Below are 11,504 nucleotides of genomic sequence, written 5' to 3'. Positions count from 1 at the left end.
CGGTTGCGCCAAATGAGCTTTTAAGGCCTGGAGTGCCTGTTCGCAGTTTCCCGTCCATTCAAACTTCTTATTTCCTCTGAGTAGATTGAAGAAAGGGACACATTTGTTAGTTGATTTGGAGATGAATCAACTCAGGGCAGCGATCCTTCCGTTCAAACTTTGTACATCTTTGATTTTCTCCGGCGACTTCATGTCGATCAGGGCTCTTATCTTGTCGGGGTTGGCCTCAATTCCTCTTGAATTTACTATAAAACCCAAAAACTTCCCTGATCCGACTCCAAAGGAACATTTGAGGGGATTCAATTTCATCCGGTACTCGTTTAGCACATTAAAGCATTCTTGTAGATCCCTCACATGTCATTCTGCCTTCTTAGACTTTACCAGCATGTCATCCACATATACCTCCATGTTTGCACCGATCAACTCCTTAAACATGTGGTTGAATAGCCGTTGGTAAGTCGCACCTGCGTTTTTCAGTCCGAAGGGCATCACTTTGTAACAGTATAAGCCCGTATCGGTCCGAAAGCTGGTGTGATCCTTGTCAGGGGGATGCATACTGATCTGGTTGTAGCCTGAATATGCATCCATGAACGAGAGGATCTCATGTCCTGCAGTTGCATCGACCAGCTGGTCGATCCTTGGGAGCGGGAAGCAGTCCTTTGGGCAGGCTTTATTGAGGTCCGTAAAATCCACACAGGTACGCCACTTGCCGTTTAAGGCTTGGGGACCAATACCGGATTCGAGACCCACGAGGGATAAAACGCCACCCTGATAAACCCGTTCTCCTTAAGCCTTTCGATTTCTTCTTTCAAGGCCCTTGATCTTTCTTTATCGAGCAGCCTTCTCTTTTGTTGCACGGGTGGAAAGGTTTTATCTATGTTTAGGACATGGCTGATTACTTCAGGATCTATCCCAACCATGTCTTTGTGCTTCCACGCGAAAACCTCTTGGTTCTTTTGCAAGAATTCCACCAGTGCTTGCTTTATAGTAGGCTCTAAGTTCTTCCCAACCTTGACGACTCTGGTCGGGTCTTTTTTGTCGAGTTGGACCTCCTCCAGGTCCTCGACGGGTCCAACATTTTCTTCAAAATTCCTAAAGCGAGGATCCAAATCTCCATCCTCGCTTTGGGCAACACCCTATTTGGTGACTTCACCACCGGATTGGGCTTTCGTGTCTATTGCCATCTTCAATTGGTCCGAGGTAGTGCTCCTTAGCGTTCCACTTTTCGCCTTTTTGATCGAGGAATTGTAGCACTCCCTGTCTTCCCTTTGGTTTCCTAAGACGCGTCCTACCCCCGCGTCTGTTGGGAATTTCATGGCTAGGTGCCACATAGAGATGACGGCCCGTAGACCGACCAGTATGGGTCTTCCGATAATGGCGTTGTACGCCGAAGGACAATCGACCACTACAAAGGTGGCGAGTAATATCCTTGTTGCGGGCAATGTACCCGTCGTTACTGGAAGCTTGATCATTCCGGCTGGGGCGAGTCCTTCTCCAGAGAAGCCATATATTGTTTGACTGCAGGGCTCCAAGTCTTTTACGGACAGCTTCATGCGTTCCAGTGTTGACTTATACAGGATGTTCACTGAACTTCCTGTATCGACCAGTACTCTCTTTACCATCATATTGGCCATCTGGATGTCCACGACCAGCGAATCGGAATGTGGGAACCGGGCGTGTCGGGCATCGCCTTCAGAGAAGGTCATCTCATCCTCCTCTGACCGAGCCTTTTTTGGTGCACGGTCCTCCACAGTCATCATCTCGATGTCCTGGTCGTGGCGCAGAGTCCGAGCATATCGTTCTCTGGCCTTTCCGCTATTTCCCGCGAGGTGCGGGCCTCCACAGATGGTTAAGAGTGTTCCAGCTACGGGGGCAGGCTGTAATGGTGGCGAGCGTTGGCGTGTCGATGCCTGCTCGTTGCCACCTGGGGCTTCTCGTTGGGAACTTCCCGAGGCCCGTACGTACCTTCTCAAGTGTCCTTGTCTAATAAGGAACTCGATTTCGTCTTTTAACTGGTTGCATTCGTTAGTGTCGTGTCCGTAGTCGTTATGGTAACGACAGAACTTGGTAGTGTCTCTTTTCGAAATGTCCTTTCGAATGGGTCCAGGTTTTCTGTAAGGCACACTAAAGCTTGTGGCCTAGTAAACATCTCCCCGAGACTCAACGAGGGCAGTATAGTTAGTGAACCTAGGTTCATAACGATTACCCTTGGCTCGTTTGTTGTCGGAGGTGGAGGGCTCGTTATACGGCCGTTTCCCACCATTCTTGCCATTACCGTTGCCATTTCCGTTACCTTTGCCGTTGCCATTAGGTTTAGAACCATTGGCGGCTTTGGCGGGGTCGGCGGATTTCTTACCCTTGTTCGAGGGTTTTCCATCATCAGCAATGGCCTCTTCGAGCTTGATGTAGCGATCAGCTCGGTCCAAGAACTCCTGGGTTGTTTTAACTACTTCCTTTCGGAGACTCTTCCAGAGGGGAGAGAAACGCTTTACCCCTGTGGTAATGGCCATCATCTTGCCTTCGTCTCCTACCGTTTTTTCTCCAGCCGCCGCTCGCATACAGCGCTGGACGTAATCCTTCACTGACTCTCCGTCCTGCTGGCGAATCTCGACCAGCTGGTTTGCTTCGGTTGGGTGCACACGACCTGCATAGAACTGTCCGTAGAACTCCCTTACGAACATTTCCCAGGAAACTATGCTTGCAGGGGGGAACTTAGAGAACCACTCGTGCCCTGCTTTAGAAAGTGTTGCAAGGAAGATCCTGCACCGAGCGTCTTCGGACACTTTCTGAATGTCCATCTGAATTTCAAATTTATTTACATGCGAGACTGGGTCCCCATATCCATCAAAGTTCGGGAGCGTAGGCATTTTGAACTTGCTGGGAGTTTCAGCGTTAGCTATCCTCTAGACGAAAGGAGTACCTTTCCTCCTGTCGTGGTCGATATAAGAAGTTCTTCCTCCGACCAGCTACTGCACAGCCTGATTGAGTGCGTCTATCTGGGCTTGCACTGCAGCAGGAATTGTGGTGGCCTCTATGGCTGGGGGGAGGTTCTCGCTGTGCCTCTCGCGACGATCTTTGAGTACATTTCTCAGGTCCTCTTCTCTTCTTCGCTACTCGCTACCTCTGAGTCGGTCGAAGACATTATTTTGTCTGGGCTGCCCCCTAGCATCTTGTCTATTTGGCTGGTCACCTTGAGGTACTTGGCTCCTACCTTTATCTCTTTCTCCATTCCTCCCAGCAGCATTTCCCTTGCCTGAGTCGGCCTCATTGTACCCGTGGCCATCTCTGAACCTTGACTGGCTGTGGTGAGACTGACTGTTCCCTCTATTCCCGTCTCTGGCGGAAACCCCCCGAGCGTTAGAGGGTGGCCTGCGCTGGTCGCGGTGTCCCCATGCATTATCATGCCGTGGGGGTCCACGGACCGCAGAGCCTAGCTCCGAGTCCCTCTTGTTACCAGGAGGGTAGTGACCTCTGTTTTCTTGGTTTGGCCCATCATTCTCATGGCGCCTAGGACTACGAGGCTGACGCTCGGCCCTATTCTGCCTTTACTGTGGGGGATTACCCCGAGCAACTTGGGATGGTGGATTTGCCTCAGGGTCCAACGGGACATCGTCATGGGGCGTCTGAGGCTGCTCAGGCCTTTGCGGACTTGAAGGTTGAATTGGTGGGCTAGGATTGGGACCCCTCTGGGGTGGCCCATTCGCGGGTTGGTCAGGCTGCGAGGCAGGTGCGGCCTGATTTCTAGCCAACAGCAAGGCTGCTTCGAGGGTGGCCATGGCTTCGGTCTGGCGGCGATCCACCTCCGCCTGTCTCTCTCTTAATTCCGCACGCTACCGATCAATCTCTTGCTGCTGCCGCGCCATAACTTCTGCGGCAGTTTCTTGATTGGCCCTCAGGCCAGCCAATTCTTCCTGCAACGCGCCCAAGGTTCTCTTCAGCGTCGCATCATCCATTTCCTCCTCTTCAAAATCTAGTTGCGGCTCATCTTCCGCCATGCTTGCAGGGGGAGGAGGAGGTGGTGGATTCGACGGTGAAGCGGCGGTTGCCTGCCCAGTTTTCCTTCCTGCTTTCGCCATTGGTTTTCTTAACAGCAACAAATCAATCTCTCAATGAAAGCACCAGAATGTTGACCCAAGATTTGGCCAACTGACACGGAGTCAAGACGTGATTGATATGGACGAATGTATAGAGAAGAACGCAATGACAAAAGTAAAGAAAACACAGTGATTTATAGTGGTTCGGCCCCAGGATCTGGTAATGACCTACGTCCACTTGGAATAATATTGATATAAAATCATAAGGGTGATCAAAGAACCAGGGTTCAATGAGTTTCACTCTCCTCTAAAGAACAATACAGATTTACTTGGAGAATTACTATTGTTTCCTATGATTCGGAAGCCAAAAGAAAAGTCCAAAAGTCCCCTCCTTTGAGCTATCTCTTCTTATTTATAGGCTCAAGGAGGGTTACAAGAGATTGTTACAGATATTCTTCCCTGAATAATCGGATATCCAGAAGATTGTATGAGATAAATTCGGGATTCATAAAGTTCTTCCCATAAATGCTGCCTTGTATGCGGAACTACCGACCAGACTGGTCGCGGGTAAGACAGGCTTGCCCTGCTTCTACTGTGTCTCCTGGTCGATACTCTAGCAGACGCTTCCAGGTATCAACCACGTGTCAAGAGATTATTTGCCACGTCACCAATGCTGATTTATTGGATAACAAACTAATTTTCGGTTTATGATTTTTAATTGAATCACTTGACTCCCTATTATGAACTAATGCAATTTCAATTTTCTTCTTCATCTCTTTTCAATTCCTTATATCCTCTACTTATTTATTGATTATTGATTGGCTATCTGTAGTCATTATCTATATGTTTTTGAATCAAAATCTGAGAAGTGCGATTTGAATTTTCTTTGGTTATATTGGACACAATTCTAATTTGGAACGAGAGTATCTAGATTAATTGTGTAACTATTTATTGAGTTGTTAAGGATTAATGTTGTCTTTGTGATTAAATTTACCATAGAAATATAGGAAATTGCCACTTAGGTTGAGTTTATAATTCATAATATGATTATAAGTTGCTTTTGTCAACTTGTTAATTGAAATAGGCACAAAGAAGAAGAATTTAGTACTTTGTATTAGCGAGTAATAGGGATGATAGTTGATGAGATTAAATATCCTAATTACTCTTTCATTGTTTTAATCTAAGGCTTTGTTATTGCTTGTTGTTTTATTTTATCTTTAATTATTGTTTCTGCACTTTATATTTTCTTTTGCTTTGCCTACAAGAATTGAAAGTCTAATTGACCAAATAGAAAAAAAGATTAATTTACTGGTAATTGGGGATTCAGTCCTTGAGGACGATACTTGGCTTTACCAAAATTATTACTAAATTGCGATACGTGCACTTGCGTAGCTATAAAATCTGTAATATTCTCCATTTGATCTTTTTGAAGGTCTTGAGTTTGTCTCTCAATGAAAGCACCAAAATGCTGACCCTCGAATTGGTCAACGACACGGAGTCAAGTACAATGATAGAAAATGAGATGAAATCAGGACGAAAAGATAAATGACATAAAAGATTTATAGTGGTTCGTCCCCAATAAAAATAGTAATGACCTACATCCACTTAGTGTTCTTATTGATGTAAAATTCCAAGAACTGTGATCAATGAATTAGGGTTTATGAGTTTCACAAGCTTTCGGATGAATACAATTATGGTGGATAACAACACTCCATTTCTCTCTTAGAATTTTGAAGTTCCAAAAATCCAAAGAAAAAGAAGGCCTCTCTCTTGAGCCTTTTCATTCTTATTTATAGGCTCAAGGAATTCTACATGGGCCAATGGGCCTTAATTATATTTAATACAAGCGTATCTAAATAATAATGGAAATTACAACTAATGCGTAATTGTAAGATTACATATTTGAAGGAAGCAAATAAATATACGCGACCAGGCTGGTCGCCCATAATTATGATGTCTGATGAGTGAATTCTGGTCGATGGTCGAACAGATTATACTTACTTAAACTGCCACGTGCATCCCACGTGTAGGTCAATCTTGCCACGTCATCAGGTAGTTCGTTTTTGGGTAAAACATATTATATATTATTATAATAATTATATTTTATAACATTTAGATTTATATTAATATGATTATTAAATATGTAGTCTTATATTAAATATTATTATAAAATTATATTTTATAATATTTGAATTTATACTAATATAATTAATAAATAGTTATTTTCAATTAGTTTTGAATGTATAATTCGTTAAATATTTATAATATTTCGTTAAAATTATAAAAAAAATCGTTAAGGCTAAAAAATTTCAGTATCTACACATTTTTTATATGAATGTTGTTATTTGGCACCTTAAGGTGTTCAACAACACATGAGATACACATGTCACTTTCTTGTGGTGTTGGACACTAGAGGTGTCCTTTAGCAATTCTCTTTTTATATAAATAGATTTAAAAAATGTGTCCAACTGAATTTTTGTTATTCTTTCCTTAAAATTAACTGTTAAAACTACATCATTACAACAGTTAATTAATTATTTTAAAAAATGACTTTGTTTAAAATATTTAAAATAAATTCTTTATTTTATTCTTTATATTATTAACTGTATTCATGTCCAATTTAATATTATGTGAACTATATTCATGTATTTTGTTGTTTCAAAGAATTATATTTAAATTGAAAAAAAAACAAGAATTTTGTTTAAATATAAAATAATATATTATGAGAACGATGCTAATAATGGGGTACGTTATACCAATTAATGAACATCTCTAACTACAAATACTAAATACTAGGATTTATATAACCGTAAAATAAAAAATTGTAAACAAATCTCAATATCAGGAATTCAGATATTAAATTTAAATTTAATTTTCTTTACCGCCTCAAATATTGTTCACAAACTATATATATATATGCACACACTTGGTAACTTCACACTCCTACTCTGTAACTCCAACCTACCTAAGATGCATTGCGATCTTCATCTAATTATACTTCGTTCATTAATGGTGGAAAACTTAACCAAGAATACTTATCTGCGATCTGACTCACCTTTCGTCTCACGCAAAAAGTTCTGCTACATCGCCACCACCCCAGACTGAACCAAAATCCTAAAACCAGGATGTTTAATCTAAGGCAGAAGAAGAAGAAGAATCAGAAGAAAGGGCTGATGTTGATCAGCGTCACCTTCATCGGCAGCTCTGGGTCGATGAAACTGTTGGTCGATGAGGACGAGCCTGTCGATTCGGTCATCCGCACCGCCTTGAAATCTTACGCTCAACAGCAACGACTACCTGTTCTCGGAACTAATGTCTACGATTTCGTCCTGTATTGCCAAGATTTCGATTCTCTGGGCCCTCACGATAAAATTGGATCCAAAGGAAGGCGTAATTTTGTGCTGTACGAGAAGCCGTCGTCATCGCTGCAGCAGGAGCCTGCTGGGAAGAAGAGTAGTACTAGTGTTACCGGCCATGGAAGACTACAGATTTGGAAGGCGTGGATGCAAAGAAAAGAGCACACCACGTCAAATAATGGTGTCGTTTGTTAGTTTTTCTCTCTTTTTTTTTGTTTTGTTTTGTTTGTAGAGATGTTATTAAGTTTAAAATTGTTTCCAGAAAATATATTGTGATTTATGAGTTTCATAATATTGCCATATATCATAAACAAGAATGTTCTTTCGGAATGGGATTGATTATTAATTACTAATAGCTAATTTTCTATCTATGTTTGGTTCACAAATGTCATTTTAAAAAGCACAAAAACCAAAACTAAAATAAAGAAAATAACAATTATTAATTGAATGAATGTAAAACTCAGGCACTTAATTTCATCAACTATCTACACTCTACTATATCATCAATCCAATTTTCACTATTCTTCCTCCTATTTTGATAGCCGGCCTATTTGTGAACTTTCCTACATCTATAGTCAGCATTAACAACAAAAGCCCTAAAAATTACCCAAACCATACAACTATTCTCATTACTTCTCAAATCTTGAATTAAAATCATGAATCATGTAAAACTCAAATTAAAATCACGAATCATGCAAAAGAAATCATACTAATATCAAAGATAAATAAGAAAAACATTTAAAGAAAATAGAAGAAGAAGAATAAAAGAATTCTCCGAGTTTAGCAACAAAAAACTACTTTAAAAATACTCTAAATGTGTTTAAATACAAACATTTAAATAGATACCCATAGGGTGCTGTCTTACAACGTTAACATTGGGGTGCTAATAACACTTCTTGGAACTCTACATTTTGACTTTAATAGCGCTGCAACATTATATATAATGACCTTGGGCGCTAATAATACATAACAAAATTGAGACTCGCTTCGAATAGCCTGCCGCGCCAATTGATCGTATTTTGTGCTTAACTCTCTCGATATAACTATGAATTAGACTATTCAAAAAGAGATGAAAAGTCATGAGAAATATCTAAAACTTATATTTCTAAGAGTTTTTCCAGAATGTGGAGAAATCATGGTCAAAATGCAACTTGAAGTTTCAGACTTGTGTTACATAGCATAAACGACGTGTGTTGAACATATTCAACATATTATTTTCTACCCATAATATCTTGAAACTCCACACTCAACACTAAATTCATCTTGTTCGTCGTATTTAACATGTTTTTTCTTATTTCACTTCCTATTATGTACTTGATCATTAAAACTTGAAACAAGAGGAAATCAAAAGTAAATCAGCACAAAATAAAGTAAAAACAGTTAAATAACATCTTAATTTACTTTCTAAAACTAACCTAAATTCAACCTAAAACATAACAATTAGATTATTATTTGTTTTGAAATTTTTTCATTTTTATTGAATGTCATTTGAAAAAAAAAATGATCTTATATTCCTTCCAATTGAGTCATAACATCGAAAATATATTTATATTTTTCCATAAAGAGGCGTCTTTTTCCAAATAATATTAAAATTTTGATGCCATTCAAATATGAGTTATCCAATTATATGTTTGCAGCAAGATTGCTTGTTTTAACACATAATCGTTTCATTATAAAACTCACATCACACTAATGACTAAGTTTCATACTAGAAAAAGAAACTGAAGGTTCTTTTATAAAAAGGAGCCTTCATTCGTGATTATGGATTTATTCTTAGTACTAGTCGACTTGAGAGGTCTTATGACACTTGCTGGCCTTACAGGTCCCATGATACTTGCCAACCAGATAGATCACATATGATACTCGTCAATAAGGATCAAGGAACATCCTGATTTGTTGTAAAGGCTAGACCTGCAGGACCTTGAAATTACCACTAGAAAATTTAGGAATGGCTTTAGACAAGCTTGCATCTAGAGAAAATGAGTTAGCAGTAGGCTATAGGGAATCACCATTTACTCTAAATCAAGATGCACACTTGGATTTAAGAAGTCACATGTTGACTCTTATGATGGAAAGTCTTATTCCTAAAAATACCTTGACAAACTCAACGACCTCATGGACCGGGAAAAAGTTAAAGACCTTGGCAAGTGTCATTGCTTGACAGTCACCCTCAACTTCCTATTCAGTCCATAATCTCATCTGAACTAAATGTCCATGTTTCTCTGGTGGTACCAAGTCCCAATTACACCTTGACAACATAAGATAGAGACTGGGAGAGACATTCTCATCACACAGAGTAATTCTCCATTGGACTTTCAAAAGTCACATATTCTTTAAAAAATCAATCTATACGTTAATCATTGGAGGAGTCCTTCCCCAATATGATTTATGGAAAGACCTGCAAGGTGAACAATGCAGATCTTGACTGCTTGTATAAAATGGCATAGAGGTATTAGTGTGGTAAAGAGAATGTCCCGACCTGAGACTCGAGACCCGAGACCTTAGGTTTGGTAAATATATAATATCTATAATTCAAAAAATGTCAAATTTTGACTCTTGTTAGAAAATAAGCCTCATAAATAATCATTTAGTTTATATCATATAGTACAATAATTATAATTTAAAAAATAATGAAATAAGTCCTATACATAATTATATATAAAATTATTAGTGATAAAAGAAAAATCATCTATCATTATACATAGTCAAATAATATTCCCACAATGATGTAATCACCAAAGAATTAAAATTAATAAGTCATAAAACACTAAAACAATACTTAGCATTCATCGTTCATCATTCCTAACTATCACATACAGTACAGCAAAAATGACTTTTAGGAGCGAGGGATGCCGCCCCGGAAGATCTTAAAAGTCGCCTCTGATGTGTACCTAATACTGTATATTACGGATAACCAGGTCAATTTTAGATAGTTTCATAGAGTTATGTAATTTTGAGAAGAAAAGATAAAATAGGGCAGATTTATTAATTAAGATAAATTTCTATCTAAATTAATAAATAAGTTTAAATCAAGGTTCAAATTATAAATAATTAATTTGATAAATGATTTAAATAATTATTTAATTAATTAAATCAATAGAAAATAATATAGGCCTTGATTTTAAGTCCAATGGGCTTATAATCAAATGGGAAATTTCACGGGCCTAAAGCCCATGATAATTTCGACCTAGGGCTGATTTTTGGCTATTATTTTATTGATTTTTTAATTAAATAAATGACCCAAATGAGTCTATAAAACGAATGTTAAGTGAGAGTTGAAAAAGATGACAGACACTGGTTTTCTGATAGGTTTTAGATTCTTTCTAAACATAAGTCATTTTCTAAGCCTCATTATTATTTCTCTTCTTCTCTCTATATCTATCTCATGTGTTGAGAATTGTCCACTCTAGTCTAGGTGATTCTAAGGATACTTTGGAAGACTATGAAGAAAATTGAAGATCGGTTCAGTTTTTTGGTAATACTCTGCGATAGAAATGATACAAGGGTTAGAGAAACTGAAGGAATGACTCATTCATTCCGCTGCGTATAATGTAATTATTCTTATCATTATTTCTCTTTGAATTCAATTTTAGAACCATGTTCTAGATTATCTCATATTAATTTGTTTAATATTAGATCTACATGAAAATAAATAAATATCATGTATAAGTTTCCCAACAACTAGCCTCAGAGCCTTTGGTAATCTTTATTTTCATGCATGAATATGTTAAAAATTGAATTATTTGATGTGTTTGAATAATTGGATGGATTTTCATGTTTTTATGAAACATATTGATTTTATGTGATTATTAGCAATTTTTAGGTTATTTTGTTGTATTTTCTATGCCATTAAATTTTATATATGCTTTATTTTGTGTAAAAACATGTTAAAAATTAATTAGAAAATGCTTTTGGTTTGAAAAATTGTACAAAAAAAATTTCGAAATTTTTTTGGTCTACCTACCAGTCACGCGCGCACCGCTCAACAGAGGCGCGCACTTGCGCGCATCCCTCGATGCTGTCACCCAGCCTCCACACGCGCACCTTGCGGGCAACTCCTGTGTGCGCACACCCAGCCATCACTTGCCATCAGTACCCATTTCAGGTACTATTA

At 38.8% G+C, this 11,504-nt stretch overlaps 1 protein-coding gene across 1 annotated transcript; it reads left to right on the top strand.

The window, feature by feature from the left end:
* Positions 1-7,159: 7,159 nt before the first annotated feature.
* Positions 7,160-7,585, top strand: LOC133833007 (uncharacterized). Its single transcript, XM_062263273.1, has one exon. The coding sequence runs from the start codon at positions 7,160-7,162 to the stop codon at positions 7,583-7,585; it is 426 nt and encodes a 141-aa protein (XP_062119257.1).
* The last annotated feature ends 3,919 nt before the right edge of the window (positions 7,586-11,504 follow it).

Source organism: Humulus lupulus, chromosome 4, assembly GCF_963169125.1.
Source record: "Humulus lupulus chromosome 4, drHumLupu1.1, whole genome shotgun sequence".
Classification (NCBI taxonomy): domain Eukaryota; kingdom Viridiplantae; phylum Streptophyta; class Magnoliopsida; order Rosales; family Cannabaceae; genus Humulus; species Humulus lupulus.
The sequence above is the reverse complement of the archived record's forward strand: the minus strand, read 5'-3'. Positions and strand labels throughout refer to the sequence as shown.

Coding starts and splice junctions, on each gene's coding strand:
- LOC133833007 (XM_062263273.1), top strand. CDS start 7,160: ATGTTTAATCTAAGGCAGAAGAAGAAGAAGAATCAGAAGAAAGGGCTG.